Source organism: Lepeophtheirus salmonis, chromosome 12 (assembly GCF_016086655.4).
Source record: "Lepeophtheirus salmonis chromosome 12, UVic_Lsal_1.4, whole genome shotgun sequence".
Classification (NCBI taxonomy): Eukaryota; Metazoa; Arthropoda; class Copepoda; order Siphonostomatoida; family Caligidae; genus Lepeophtheirus; species Lepeophtheirus salmonis.
The window spans coordinates 10,422,806-10,439,489 of NC_052142.2; the positions used below are offsets into that span (position 1 = coordinate 10,422,806).

The window sequence follows — 16,684 nt, forward strand, 5'->3', positions numbered from 1 at the left end:
TGGCTTGTATTTCGTAAAGCACTTCACTGACATAAAGTAAATGCATATGATAGCTATCGACTTATGCAACTACTTTAATTTAAAAAAAATTGTTATGTTAAAGAAAAGTATTTTTGAAATTTACAATATTTTCTGACCTTAAGATTAGAGTGATTTTATATGGGCTTGGATAATGCGAGAGTTTCAATTTTTTCATAAATAACGTTTTATAATAAACTGTTATATTTAATGGTTTTTAAAGGTGCGATGTTTATAAAGTTAAAAAGTATCTTCAATCTAAAAATTATTCTGCATAAATTGGTTAATAATTAAGAGGGTACTTTAGTTTGATTGATGTTTTTTATTTGATGACTTACACTTATAACTCCACAACAAATACTGAAAGTTACTCTTTTTATTTTACGCAGTTGGGATTATTTAATATTGTTCTATCTTCAAGAATAAAACAATAACAATTATATCTTGGGTAAATAAAAAAATCTTTTGATGTAGTAATTACAAAAAGAGCACGATCTTAAAATTTCATATTTTTTTAACCCCTGGAAGAGTTCATATATATATATATATATCTTAACTCTTATGTAGTGAAGTGTATATATTGTGATATATCTATAGAAATAATAGTCATCGTTCCCCTTAAGGCAGCCAAATATCCCAGCTTGAAAATTAAGTGTTGGATGTCACTGATGAATGAGAATATTATGAAAACGTATTGGGGTAGGAGACTTGGTCTAAGACAAGACTACAGAACATACTGCATTTAGATTTCTCCGAGAAGTTTAATAATTGGAATTTTTTGAAGGAAAAAGCCGTTTATATCATAGTATTAGTAATCGATATAACTGTACTATAATTAGTCGTTGAAGCAACAGATCCCTCTGTGGTTTGGAGTCGACTGCGAAGCGTACTTGGGGAAACCAAACTAGATTGACATAAAACAATAGTTGTTTTTCAGTGAAAGGACGGAAACAGCATTCAAGGTCATACTTAGGGATATGAATATGGGTAAAAGGAAGTTGAGACGAAAAAATCTCTACAAGAGAAGGTTATAATTTTCAAAATACGGAGGATTAAGTTTTAATAAGTTGTAAAAAATAGTTGTAAAGTGTATCCTGAACGAAGAGAGGAAGTTTGAAAAGGATAAATCTGGAGGGACAGTTTCTTAAATGTTTTGGCTATGACTAACATCGGCACAAGAAAACAGACTTTTCCAAATAAAAAAAGTATGTGCCTCTTTCCAAATGCATTGAAGAAATTATGAAAAAAGCGTCAGTGAGTAAAGGGTATGAATTATGAATTAATTACACACTTACAGTTATGCATTTTACCTCGTTAGTCAAATTAAATTCGAAGGAGTTGATAATTGATTATCCTGCGTTAATTATATGTGTTGTGATGAAATTGTTATTGAAGATCTAAATAATATGAAGAAAGGGTTCATGAAGATCATAATTGTAGTCAAAATGTCGATCAGAGTGAATGAAATTGATAATGTACATCTTATATCGGATTCCTTCGATAAACCATACACATTTCATGATGCAATTTATCGTTTCACCTTATAAGTATTTCAAATGTTTCTGAGAGAGGAGCTTCAATTTCCTTCACGAGAAATCAATTTCGTTAATATAAACCAAATAAAGTTTTTGGGTGAGGCTTCAGGAGTAATGGTCCGTTTTAGAGTTGTAGAAAATCTGACCTAATGGTATGCTAAAAAAAGAAATTGAAAATCAACATGGTAATCCTAATAATTGGAAAAATCTTTTGCAGAAGAACAGCTTAGTTATCATGACGTAATTATTAATAAATAGGCAAGCAGCAAAAAAATTAAGAAAGTAAACTAGTACTTATTTTTTTATTTTAGGATATAATAAAAATTTGCTAATTACCTTTCACTGTAATGTAATCTCTGTTCTATTAAAATACTTACAAACAATAGGTCTCAATCTAGTTACTGACAATCGTTTGATAGAATCAACAAGGGTAGATTTAAAGAAGGACATTTTAACAGTAATTTATCTACTAACCGATCCGTTTCATAGATATCCACGGAATCGAAGTCTGCTGACCTAACGGAAATACTAGGTAATTTGCATTAAACACTGGTTTCTTACAAAATAAAAATATGTAAGAAAATTTTGGATGTCTATTTAACCTCCTTCTACAGTCAGTTTACAAGAGAAACTAATGATAGGATGATATATCTCTCACTCCCTGATTCTCGAAGTTTTCCAATCTCCCCACAAATTAAGTTCCAGAAAATTCTTTGAATTAGTTGCTAACTCCCCTTCAAGTCTTTTAAAATTTGATCTGTGCAATAGATTTAGGGAAAGCGCTTCAGGATTTAGACAACACTTGGGTTGTAATTAGCATGTTTATTACGATAAACCAAATGGAATTGTCAACCTAAAAAAAGGAATATAAAGTTTTGTAAAATCCTTCAAACTAGTTTATATCAATTTATTAGAGATTTATCCGCAAGAAAGCACATAAAACATTGTCAAACATGCACAGAGTACGTATATCTAAGGTAATTTAAAATGACTTACAACGGCTAGCGTTCCTTTTTAAATTATTGTACCGTACTAACTACTGCTCAAGCTAAATAGAAAGATGCTTTGTGACGTCAGAGCCGGTATGAAAAGTATAAAACTAAACCACGAAGCGTTCTTATATGGATCTGCATCCACCCAGCCTTGCCCTTCCTAGGAGCGCATATGCTTGCCATTAGGAAGATATCCAATCCACACGACTTTTATACCTCTCTCCGACTTCATGTTGAAGCCTCTTTCTGCCAAACTCAATGGATCTCTCCTCCTTTAATGGAAGGATCCTGCATTGTGGAAATACGACAAGATCTGAGACCATTGCAATCATTTTCTTTATGCTAATAAATAGATACATTCCATTAGAAATTCTACGGAATGGTTGTAAACTTCTTAAATATGAAATAAGCCTCTCCCTAAAAAGACAGAATACTTGACTGAAACAGAGAGTGTTCTCATTCTCCATGCAGAGCTCATTTATTGAAATTTTTTGTCCATTCCTCTATATTTGAATTTTGTCTTCAACAAAAGTTCTAAAACTAACCTTCCGATATCCTATTATAAACCGATGCAAGTTTTGGCCATTTGCGTTATGAAGTGAAAAAATGTAAGTTTTACGGTTTTTGGTGGTACTTTGGGGGGGGTTAACTCAAATTTCCGACTGAATTTATCTGTGAGTCTTGTTTTTCTTTTATGTCCTGAAATAACACTATACATTAGCGTAAGTTTTGTCATGTACCTTATGGGTGAAATTAACAGTAAATTTAACTTTTTTGGGTGACTTTTTTTTTTGCGGGGGGTCAGACTGACAACCAAAAATTCAATGTTCTTGGTTACATAATTGATTTCAGGGGGGCAACCTTCTGTACCTTATGGGGTAAAATATTCCAAGGTAGGCTCTTGGACTATAAGGACAACAAAGATTGGAAATATGCGTGATGATGAAAATTGAACCAAGTTATAAAAAAAATTTCCTATTGAAATAAGATTAAATTCAAAATTTTAAAAAAAATATCGAATCATCAAAATTCTTAATTCTATTATTAATCTTAAGCTTAAAATAATACACCTATTTTTATATAGGTTTCCAGTTAAAAAATTGATATCACCACGGCCCTGACTAAGAAACGTAAGCTATCTTTGATAATAATTAAAAGTATAAATATAATAATTGAAATATATATCTTTTTACACTTATCAATAATTTTACTAGAATAAATAAAAAATAGGATCAAATAAAGGAAGTGTGTATTTATAGCTGAGGTATAAATTATGCTTAAGATTTTTAACCAAATACAGCATATTTTCAGTTGGAGATGTTTAGTACATCTTCCAAAAAGAGACTGCACAAACAAAATAATGTCTGGTCTATTTTTTATTTTTTCATGATTGACATAAAAATGTGATCAATTTTTCCAATTTTTGAATTCGATATCCCTAGAATTAATGAAATAAAAGTATGTGAAAAGTTTAAAAAAAAATTCAAATTCAAAGGTATCAATTAACTTTATCAGATGTGGCTCTACATTGTCCATTAAGTGATGCCAATATCTTCAGTATTTATTCGATTGCAAAGGAGTTATTCGAATAATAGTTCGAGAGAATGCTGGGAAGGGTTCCCCCCACAAGATACAGAAGGTTTCAGCCCTGTAATTATGTTCCCTAGAGCATTGAAATGAATTTTCTTAATGTCTCTACAATTCACTTGTTATTGTAGATGGTGCTCTGAGTTACACATAAGAGATGAAGGACTATACTGGGGATCTACAGCTAGGTGGATGGTATAAGGTATATACTTCACTTTAAACTTATGCCTCAGTGTTAAGTTTCAATCAGAGCCTTATAATAGGAGAGTCTACACATTCTACAGCTGATTCAGTAAACATTTTTAAAACCATAGTTTAAAAGAATAAAAGTCATTGCTTATTAATAAAAATAATTTTTCTGTCTGAAAAATAATTCCAGAGTATTTTTGATGTAGTGCAATAATTAGTAACCATTTATTGGTGTTTTTGAAACTAACCAAAAGTATGATACTTGATACTCCAGGAGGAGACATGATACAGGTTAGGAGAAGATATGGTACTGGGTAGGAGAAGATATGTTACAACAGGAGGAACTATGTAAAAACTGTAATTTATTATATTTAAACATTTATTTTACTTTTTATTACAGTTTGTCAGCTTTATATTTTATAGTTAACAAGTATGCTCACTCTTCCCTACTATATTACAGGAATTTTCAAAAATATAAAATATCCTAGTTAAACATATGTAAATCTGAACTAAATTATCATTAATTGCATATACATATAAATATATTTCATAGTATCTTTTAAAGTGAGAAATATTTATCGTATCATGAACCCCAGTTGTATATTTAATATTTATTTATATTACCAGCAATATATAAGCAATATAAATTTAATTAATTACTTACTTATTGGTTATAAATATATCTTTCTCTGTTTTTTTCAAATCGTCTAAAATGTTATGTGTTTTACCATTTTTTTCTTTGAGTCGTTCTGTTTTACGCCATTTTGCTCTTCGGTTTTGAAACCAAACCTTTAGTGATATTGGTAATAAATAAAATTGATCTAGAGTCTATAATTTTAGGAAATTAAACATAAACTCATTTGGGTTTGAAATTACATGAGGTTGACCTCTCATTTTAAAGCATTACCACACAAATATCATGCGTATGCACCCATTATATTTCTAAGAACTTTGTATAAGATATTCATCAAACCCCAAAAACTTTTCCTGTCAAAATAAAGAGGCTCTGTAATTTAATATATTTCTTGTTCGGCGGAGAGAAAATGCTACGTTATAAATTTATATACTTCCAAAAGTTTAATTTTCAAATTTTTTTTAATGCAATTTTTAATCCTAGAAACAAGACAGATATCAAATAAGAAAAACCTTTTTCATTTTGATGGATGGGTTGCTGAGACTTACAGATTATGATATGCTATTTAATAGAAGTAAATTGCCTTGCACGTATACGTGTACATGCATGGGAGATGTGGTCTCATCAGGTGGATTACAACATGTTTCATGAGTGTACATATATATTCGTATACCATTTAGGAAAGAATTAATAGACAACTTATTTTTAAGAAACTTTGCATACTATAATTTTCAAACCTCAACAATTCTATGTTTCTAAATAAAGATACCCTGTGATTTAAAATCTGTCTTGTCTGTAGCAGTAAAAACATCATCATAAATGAAATTTGTGGACCACAAAAATTGCTGAGATGGCGTTTTCTCTTCTTAAAACAAGATACAATTTAAATTACGGAGACACTTTATATTGAAAAGGAGAGCTATCCAGGTTTGAAAATTATAGTATGCAAAGTTTCTTAAAAATAAATTTGTACACGTGTAGTAGATGTAGTAACCGGCCTATAGTTAAACACTAACCTTGTAGAAAAAATAGATGAGTTTCCACATATATCGGACTTGTTCACGTAAATAACGTGTTTGGGAATGTTACATTTATTAATAAGGACTATACATATAATTATCTTAAAACTTCAACAATTTTCCCTTCCAAAATAAAGAGACTTTGTGATTTAAAAGTTGTCATGTTTGTAAAAGTGAAAATTATTTTCTTCCATACAAGAAAATTTTTTATATCACAGAACCTTTTTTTTTAAAAAGGACAAACATTGAGGTTTGATGATTATAGTATACAAAGTTCTGAGAATGATAATGTTATAAAATTTAAAAACTTTTTTTCCAGTATACATAAAATTTAGATCCATAAAATAAATTATTTTCATGTATTAAAAGAATCAAATACTACAAGAAAATTTAAAAAATGTCCTCTTATTATAACAATTGTACTAAATTTGACCACCATTATAATTTTTCTTCATAAAAAAATAATGACTACTACAATCAATCTTTTTAAACCTATGTAAAATAATTTAACATGTTTCCATATGTTGAGATACGTAAAGGAATATATAAGCAGTTTTACCTGTACTCTAGCTTCAGTAAGACATATTTTTATTGCTAAATCTTCACGTGTAAAAACATCAGGATAATGTGAAGAGGAAAATGCCTTTTCTAGCTCTTCTAATTGTTGTATGGAAAATGTTGTCCGATTTCGACGCTGTTTTCTTCTAAGAAATGAATCATCGTGCATATCAGTAATTGACCGATAGGCCATGGTATTGTCTATGAAATAAATAATTTATAAAGGAAAAATATTTTCATCACTAATCTTTATTTAAAAAAATATATTAGTAGTAAGGATTTGAATATTAGCTGAACTTCGGTGAACGTGAACTAAAAAAATAATTATATTTTCAGTAAAAGTAAAACATAAATACCCTTATTAATTATTCTTCCCTTTTTTTTAAATTCTAACGTATCAGCAAGCAAAGAGCAATTTAGTTTACAGTGATCTATGTTGTATGTTACCATATTTTTGTATAATACCATTTCAGGCTTAGTTTTTGCGCTCACCGCAGTTTATCACATATTATCACCTCTAATTATTAGAGATGTTTAAAATGTTTTAGTTCCAGCAAGCGTCAATTTCTCAGAAAGTATGTCAGGTGACAAATTCTCTAATATTACTCATTGAGTGTTTTTTGTAAATTATTCCTTAATACATTTCAGACTTAAAATTTCATCAGCAGATAATGAAAATATCTTTTCATATCTGATACGAATACTGCAGGCTTCAAGCATTTTGTATATATTAATATGAATAAATATCATACCCTCCGTGAGACTGCTTTTTTTTTGTGCTGTCTAAAATACAACACAATACAGTCGCCGATCTTCAGGTATTTTTCATATCTCTAGTCGTAATTAATTGAATCTGAGGTAATGTTGTCATGAGAAGAAATATATAAATATTCATTTTTACATAAATATAAAATTTTAGAATCCTCAATTTCTCAAACCGTGAGACAATTATCTAAGTACTTTAATTAAAGGAATAAAAAATATCATTTTGGAAACATAAGTTATTGTGATAATGTTTGATTTTGCTGTCCAATATACTATAAATTAGAGATATGATCCATTTTGTAATCATCTAAGCTAATTAAACAAAGTTTGTCTGTTGAGGAATCCTTTTTAATAATATCTTAGAGATACGGGACCTCTTGATGTTAGAAATAACAATGTAGCAAAGATCATGTGTAGCTGAAACTGAGCGCTTCATATTAAAAAGAAAAGAAAAATATAGTACATATCAATATAATTAAACAAAGTTTGTCTTAATTTTTGTCTGTTTATTGACGCCCAACAATTCCAAGTAACAGAGGTTACTCCCGTTAGTATTAAATCATTAGGAAGAGGTATAATTTGCCATTTCAAATGAAGCAATGTTGATTTTTATGCAATTTTGTTTCATTAAATTTTCATCTTGTGTATGTATGAAACTTAATTTTACTATTTAGTTAGGTTGATATAATTTTTTGGGAAAGTCCTTCATGTTTCACAAAACTTTGCATTATTCTTTCTTTTGATGTAAAGTAGTTGTGAAACAAATCCAGGTCGACAACTGGAAATTTCTGACCTTGGGCCTTATAATTGCTCATAGCAAATTTCAACTTCGTCGGAAACCGAAAAAATTAATCGGTGTATTTCAAAGAGACCAAGATACCTATAGGAGATGTGTGACTAAAACATATTATTATAGGTTCTAACTATCCTTCATTATTTTCTTAGTCTTTATGTTCTTCAATCCTATCTGTGAGGGGAGAAAATAAAAAGATAGCTAGGACTGAAAGACCGATATATCATTCTTTAGGACTGTTGAAAGGTAAAAAGGATTACAATCATTAAAAAAGACTAAAAGGGCTGGAAAAAAAGATTGATTAGGCAATCAGTCCCAGTACTGATCCAACACTATCTGTGGGTAAAAAAAGTAAATACTTTCTCTTGTAGTTCTTCTTCTTTATTTCCACAATCCAATTTTGATAATGTCCTTTTGAACATCTACATCTATTCCTCCAATTCTTCTCTTTTAAATATAATGTGCTGTGTGTCATTCACACTCATTGATACATTGTTATCTTATAGATCAAGTAGTCACACTGATCTAAGATATGAAGCGAACACTCAAAATGAGTCACCGACAAACAGATAAACTTTGCTTATATATATATATTAGGACTTCATTGATTACAATTGTATAAAATATTGAAATAATTTCCTGTTAATGTAACTCTAAAGTAGCATTCCTCAACACTTTTCATTGAGCACACCTTTGAAAGTGCCTAAAATCACAAGGGACTCCTGCATAAAGTATGATTAAAAATGACACTGCATAGTCTAAATATAAATGTCCTCTTATTTTGACGAGACAGTAATGCACGATTCATGATACGAACTGTAAATAATAAAACTAAAAAATATTAGCTTTAATCTTTCTAAAAAAACATGTTTAGAAGGTGTTTCACAACCTTGTTTTGCCGGCCAATTGATAGAGCAAAAGTACAGGATGCAGTTAAGTTAAAATTACAGGGGGAAGATACTCACACAAATAAACTTCAATTGAGAGAAAAAGGTATGCCGCCTACCATCAAAGAGAAACGTGAGCCTGATGCAACTTATGCAAATTCCGTATCTTGCTAAAGATGGATGAGAGGCAAACACGTAGCTTCTAGTCCTAAGTCACTCCCATTTCTTGTTTTTATTTTATTTTTATGTATTGTAGGCTCTAAAAACTCAATTCGCCAATATAATTTGTCGAGAAGGTAACTCAATAGACTCAGTGCTAATTGAAGCCACTGGGTACTCTTTTTTCTATCATATCCAAAACCTGTCTAATTCATGTTACCAGATCTCATTTTAATCTTCTTTGATATCCATCAAAACATCTTTTGTTGAATGTTACCTGTCCCTTGCTCTCTACTGTGCATTTGAGCTTCAAGGATCCAGTCAAATGGTGCATAACCCTCAGATGGAATATATTGATTAAATCAAATTTTCAGGTACTGGTCTGTGGGCTCAGAAAGTTTGCTGCTCTTTTTTTATCAATAATAATTTTATACTTTCAAAATTTTGACACGTCAGGGAGCAAAGAGATCTATTGTTGATTGTGATATCTGTCAGGAAATATGTCATCTCTCTAAGTTACCAAATTTTTATGAAATTTTCTCAGGCAAGCTTTTTACGATCACTCCTATTTAGCCAATATTCGCATCCCTAATTAAAAAGATGTTTATTGTTTAAAGACAGCATTCATTATAGTTGAAAATGTTTTAAATCCTAAATTATCTATACATAAAAAGATCTAGACTGGATGTTATCAGAGTTGTACCAATTGTTATATTCAAGTAAATTTGACATATAAACAGTTATGTAAATATGAGCTAAAATGCGGTTAGTGGGAATTTTAGAAGACCTTACAATCATTTTATCAATAGAGTCTGCTTTTAAATAGCCTCGGGTCATGGGAGGAATAGTAATAAGCCCGTCTTCTTCCAAATTTCTAGTAAGTATTAATCCTTGATTTTTTCTCTACTACCTCAGATTAAGGTTCCAAGATTCTACATTCGTAAAAAAAAATAAAAGGAAAAATTAACGTGATCCTTACAGAAATGGATTTGTTTTGGACTTGTAGTGAAGACTGTACATTTAATTATAGAATACCGCATCCACTTTCATCTATGTTAGTAAATGGATTCCTCACAACCAATTTCCTTCCCACTTGCTCGATACTTGAATCTTCTCGACCGATACTATGGATCCGTTTGAGTATCAGAAATACCAAAGTTTTTTTGTTTTTTTTCAATTTCCCTTCTTATAAGCTAAGTGCTGAAGGCCTCCTATGCAACATAAAAGGGGTTGTGTTGCCCCATATAAGTTTAACATAATTCCTTTAATAGTGGCAATTATATTCGCTGTAATAAAAATATACCGAATAAACGTTCAGGAAGGTCCCTATCTTTCCTGGCGGGGTAATTCTATATTGATCAAATTGCTCATAAAATTGACAACTTCCTCACAGCTAAAAATAGAAGAACCTCAGACAGTATGATTCTCCCAATGGAAGACATACCCTTCCAGTAAGTCTCAGTTGTATTTATACCACAAGTCACTATCAATGGAACATTTTTTAAAGATTTTGGGCTATTTTTGAGGTTTCACTCTTTTACGAGGCAGATGACTCCTACTAATAGATCAGTAATATTTCTGCTTGCTTATGCACAACAAACTGCACGAGATTCAGGAAAAGATTATAATTTATAAAAGTCCAAAGCTAGAGTATTTGTTGTTAGTTTTGAAGACTAATAGTTTTTATTAACTTAAACTTTTCAGATTAAAAGATCTTATCTTTTTTTTAAGCTTGACAAGTTAATATTTTGTATAAATTAACTATTTAATCTTTTTTTATAAAAATCTTTATTTTTTGCCGCCTTCAAGCCAAAATCTAGATCAAAATTAGAACAGTAATACAATCATTTAGAGGGATCCTATTTTTTAAATTTACAATTTAAGTTTGTTTAAACTATGTAATTAGTGGTAAGTCTCAGAAATGGTTCTAGGACACATTGCCAAGAACCTTATTACCAAAAGCCACTTTCCCAAATGGACAGTTTACAAAGGACCACTTTGCCGAATAAATTAATAAATATATTTGATGATATTCATGCTCCAATACTAGGTAATCATGATTTCTATTCATGTTACTCCAAAATTAAGATATAAAATGTTAAATTGTTATGTTTATTATCAAAACAGCTTTTGAATATCCTCATTATTAAATGAATCAATTAATTATTAATTAATAGACACTTAATTATTGTAATTTGGGACAAATAATTAATCATTTTATCTTTTTATTTTGGAGTAACATGAATAATGACAAATATATTTATCATAAGGCAAAGTGGTCCTTCAGCAAATTGTCACTTCGGCTAAGTGTCCGTTCGGCACAATATCCGTTCGACAAATTTTCTTTCGGCAATAAGGTTTCCAGTAATGTGTCTGCACACTATCAGAAACATACAACTAACTTAATAGTATAGATACATAACTTTGAATTAGTGTTACCCCCAACTCTAATATTCCAACTTTGCATCAACGTCCGGGACTGTAACTGTTTTGGCATCACGGAAGATCTTTGATATCCTAACCGGCGAACAAATATAGGTCACATTGTATGTAATATGTGTTTTCTTGTCTATTTATAAATCGATTATGTGTTTTCTATTAGACTCAAAATCATTTTTAGGACATTGACTGTCTTTTTATGAAAATCAGCTTCTCTAAATCTTCTTTCCCTGATGTACTCTATTTCTCTTATGTCTTTAAATGAGCAAAAGCTATGGAGCTAACATTAAAAGTAAAGACATACAACATCTTTATGATTGCTTAGAGTGAACTTTTAAAATGTTTTCATGTTAGCATTACATATCTAATATATCAATTTTACCTAGACAGCAGCAATTTCTAATTGAAAAATAATCTATAAAATTTCAAAAAAAGGAAAAAGCTAGGTACACCCATTGGATCCCATAGGTGAGGTCAAATAGTTGTAATGTAGTTGTTAGGGCAGAACTAAAAAAATGATGCCATTTTGAAAATATTTATAGTTTAACTTCATCTTAAAAATCTTACCTACATTTTGATACTAAATTTAATTATGTTTAAGGTTACCATTTTGTGCAGAAGTAAATTTAAAAAAAATAGAAATTCTGATCAGTTTTTTAATATGAAGAATTTCTTGTGTTCTATTTTATATCGAAAAAAAAAAAAGAACAACACTTTAATCCACGAAACAACTAAATCTCGGAAGGGACATAAAAGAAACAATTAGTTATATAAATTAGCTGAAACTTAAATTGTTTAATATCCCATAGTATGGGCTACAATTAAGTGCTTAAAATAAAATTTTAAATTTTTTGAAACTGAGAGTTATGTATTTAAAATAAAAATAAACCCATTTGTTCCCACACCCCATTTTATTACACCCTAAGCTAGAAAACGAAGTTTCCGTGGAGCTTTTACAATAATACAGTTTAGAATAACATTATATTTCCTATTGTACTAGAAATTGGGGTTGATTTGAAATGTTCCCTGTGGGTGTTTTGATGGGAAAAAATTTGCCAGGTATTAGGGAGTTTTTTTGAGGCCTTTCAATGAGTTCTTACCTCTTATATTAATTTCAAAAGTCTTGACTTCATTAGAATTTTTGTACTCATGCGTTCATTATCAACGTGAAAGTCTATTTATGCTGTAGTGAAGCTGAAGTCTTCTGCATTTTATGACTGTCATGTTGTTTTACCATTTTTTATTTATTTGAGTAAGAGATCTCATATTTTCATGCTCGATTAATTCCTCTAGTGTTCTATTCTTACATAATTATCAATGATATATTCTACCAATCGGTTCAGTGCTGAGTTCAAAAGGGATCACCGATATGAATATTCTGCAGATGATCATGGCTAGGCATTGCAGGTTATAAACCAACCCTAAGTCTTCGGGCAAGTGCATAAAAACTATTTTTTATTACTTCTAGAGGCTTGTTATCCTGCTGCATTCCTTTTTGTGTCTTATGTAAAATTTAAATCCCCGACGATAGTAAGGTATCTTATTAGTGTTGATTGTACCTATAAACTAAATGAAAATATCTTGGTTTGGCCCATAGTTAGCATGGCCTATAGTTTTTGGTTTTTGTTTTTTTTTGCCTAGTAAGTCGATTTCAATAATAACATAGTATTCATCATTATCAAGGCTAACGAGAGTTGAGTTAATAGCTTTTTTGTGTGTATTTTTGCTGTAAATATATAAGATATGTACCTGATACCAATCATAGCAATAATTTCTAGACATTATATATATTTACTAGTTTGAATACTTTTTCTTATTTTTCAGGTTGCTTTACATTGCAAAATACGATTTGATATTGTGTTTCTTCATCATTAAAATTATTTTCATATGAAGAAGACTACCTGTATCTTTTGATAATTTTTAACATTTGCGACTTTTGGCTCCTAGAGTACGAGCTCTCATGGAATTATGTTAGAAGAAAAGTGGACGGAGAAGGTGTTACGTGGTTGTAGGTGATTTTTTAAATATTTATATTCATGTATTCCGGTCATTTTAATAAAAAGAAGCGAATGAGATGAGTGTGTATTTGGAGTATTTATTATATGATGGTTGAAAGAAGCGACAAGTTATCACAACCATGACTACTTTTACAATTTTGGATGTAGTGTAGAGATTCGACAGGTCTGGAGATATTACGGTCTGGATTCGATAAGGAGAGTTCCTAAGAATATTCTACATATAGTTTTTCAGTATATGATCAACTGGGTGACAATGAGAAAAAGGAAGTAACTTAAATCTTCCGTGAACTTAAGAGCTCTATCTCCCTTATCTGCCTAAACTAAGAACCAAAAAATCGAATCCAAGAGAATCTATTGAGGTCTTCCTGGCATAGACAAATAACCTAATCTGTCTCATGAAACTGTCAGGCACAATCAATTCGCTACAACTGGCTTTCATTTCATGAATTTCCGAAATGGAACACTAGAATGAAGTCAATATCCAGGATCCTGAAGATGGTGAAGAACCAGTTGGCTGAATGGAAAAAACGCTGATAAGTGGAGAGATAAGCCTGGGTTACAAGGAATAGACTACAGAGTCTTTGGTTTAGTCGTAAGGGCAGGGTAGAAAGTTCCCATTAAAGGAAATATACTTCATATAGGGCGAAGAAGGGGGCATGGGGCAGACCTGATGGAAGTCAAATTTGAATAATGCAGCATAATTAAACGATTCAGGGATGTTGTCAGCACCAGCAACGTCCCAAATAGTGTGCAAAGTAATCTTATCCTAAATGTACAATGAAACGTTGAGAGTAGGATTGTCTACTCCCTCATCAATACAGGGAGCATAAAAACCATAGTCAGGTCAGTTGTAGTGGAAGAAATTACCTGTCTATCGAAAAAACGAAAATTATGACAATTGACAGTGCTCTTATCGTATGTGTAGGGAACAAGATATTAATGTATAGAGGAAAGGTCGTATGATATGAGATGGATAGTATATGAGAGGTTTGTTGATGGAGTTGACGTTGTGTTGCGTATATATATTTTGAAGAGTTTGCGTGTTGATTTAGTTAGAAGAGAAGTGTCTCTGGGCTCTAATCATGCAACCAGTGCAGTTTGATTGATCCTAAATCGAAGAGGAACGAAAGTGGGTCATTGTTAATGGAAAAGAACTGGGAAAGAGTTTTACTCGACGATACGCATGCCACGTACGTATGTGCCAGTTTTATTACTTAAGCTCAATTTTTTCATGAGCTATCAGTTTTGATCATATTATTTTGCTATTTTCCTTTCCAAAGTATCATTACCTTCAAACTTACATTTAAATAAATTATAATACTGATGATCGTCAAAATTAACAACATGAATATTTTTCATAATTATCTTCTATATTTTCAATTTTTCTATTATCAACAGATAAATTTTAATCTTATATGGATATAAAATAAATATTCTCAGCCTTAAATTTTTTGCTTTATTTGACTAAATCATCCATTTTTATTCTTTGTGCAATAATACTAATTTGAATGTTTCATTTAAGTTCTTATTGCTTTACATCTTGCTAAGTTTGTTACTGGGTTAACGGTATATTAATATATCAGAAATATCAAAAGTACAAACTTATTTCAAGTTTTCAAGAAAAATATGACCTTAAGCGGAACCATTAGGGTGCAGAAAATTTAAAATTACTTCATTGCTTCATCACTCCAGATGGGTTTTCAAGGAAGTCCCTATTGGCCATTCTATCTTACTGTTACGTAACTTGGAAGTAATCCAGTGTAGGTGAGTGATTTCTTATGAAACACCTATCAACTATATTCAAAAAATTCAATTATCGATTCGGCTGCATCGCTCTATTTTGGAGCTTTGAGTAATGTATTAGTCTCACGCATACACGTACAAAATTCCCAGTTACTCTGCAATGCTTGTAATGCTGCATCACCTTTAAAAAAATTATATTCAGATTTGCAGTCTACCTACGTATCAAAACAAAACTTCATATTCCAAGAGACTCTGTCACTTTTAACATGATTAGTTGGGGGACATGCTGAATTTTAGCAATATGAAATTCCACATCGTACCTTGCCAGATTTTAGAAGTATCTACAGTGTTGTTATTGACCAGTGTAGTAGTATACGAAGTTATCGATCATTTTAATAATTTCGAAAATACGACCTTTAAATATGTAATTAGGTGGAACCGGAACAGATGTACTGTGATGATATCATGACAATTATAGTTGGCGATAATATAAAATGAGAAATTACGGAGACTGTAACTTTTTCCATATTAAAAGACCCGGGGTATAATTTTAAGTAAAGTCTTCTATGTTAACAAATTCACCTTCGTTATTTAACCAAAAAAGAGATATATATATATTTTCAAGAAAAATAAAAATTTATTATTATGCTAAATTTTATAATTTTCAATTATATGCCAAAATGAAAATAATTCTATTGAGATTTCATTCTTTTTTTTTTTTTTTTTTTTTTTTTTTTTTTTTACATAAAAGATTATTAAGAAAAACAAAGTTTAGCGATTAGAAAAAGGGAAAACAGTTGTTGCGTGTGGTCCTTTTTCTTCTTTTTTTTATTATTTAATAGGTCGTCGTGGTGTTAATTCTACCTTTGAAGGTAGCATTATCGCCTATCTTTGGGATCAATTGTTTTAAAAATAAGTAATCAATTAAATATAAATATAATCAGCACTAATGATATTTAAAATGTAAAAAGTATATTCTTTATAGCAGTAATTCATTTTCTCCCCCAAAAATTAAATAAAAGACAGCTTAAATTAACATGGGTGTTAATTCAGTATCACCAATAGTCTCGGTCCCACCTTATCCTCGCACTTTTAGAAAAATCCTATTTATACTCATATAATTTGAGTAGATTAAAGTTAGAGCGAAAATTGGCGGAATGAAACTTGCGGATTGGCTAGGTGTTTTTTAACATGGCTTTTTGATGCAAAGTATAAACTGGTTTCCATACAAGCCAATTATATTCAGTTTTTGCTTTATGGATTTTTTGAAAGTGAATGTTCTCTCGTAGATATAAAAGACAGTAAGGATGATTATATTAACTCATTTATGTATTCAGTAATATTACCG

The 16,684-nt window shown here is 30.5% G+C and overlaps 1 protein-coding gene and 1 long non-coding RNA gene across 4 annotated transcripts in view; one reads left to right on the forward strand and one right to left on the reverse strand.

Moving 5' to 3' along the window:
- The window catches only part of LOC139906735 (uncharacterized), a 35,446-nt gene extending 20,406 nt beyond the window's left edge, over nucleotides 1-15,040 (forward strand). Inside the window, exon 2 of the long non-coding RNA XR_011782556.1 lies at nucleotides 13,400-15,040. This is a non-coding gene — a long non-coding RNA (uncharacterized lncRNA). The remainder of the gene's footprint in view (nucleotides 1-13,399) is intronic.
- LOC121126634 (uncharacterized) overlaps nucleotides 1-16,684 on the reverse strand; it is a 48,674-nt gene that overhangs the window by 16,713 nt on the left and 15,277 nt on the right. For all 3 annotated transcript variants that reach the window (XM_040721935.2, XM_040721932.2, XM_040721934.2), the window contains exons 2-3: nucleotides 6,534-6,733; nucleotides 4,986-5,110 (exon numbers count right to left, since the gene is read on the reverse strand). In XM_040721935.2, coding sequence (XP_040577869.1) covers nucleotides 4,986-5,110; nucleotides 6,534-6,725 — 317 coding nt within the window. In that variant the 5' untranslated portion in view covers nucleotides 6,726-6,733. The remainder of the gene's footprint in view (nucleotides 1-4,985; nucleotides 5,111-6,533; nucleotides 6,734-16,684) is intronic.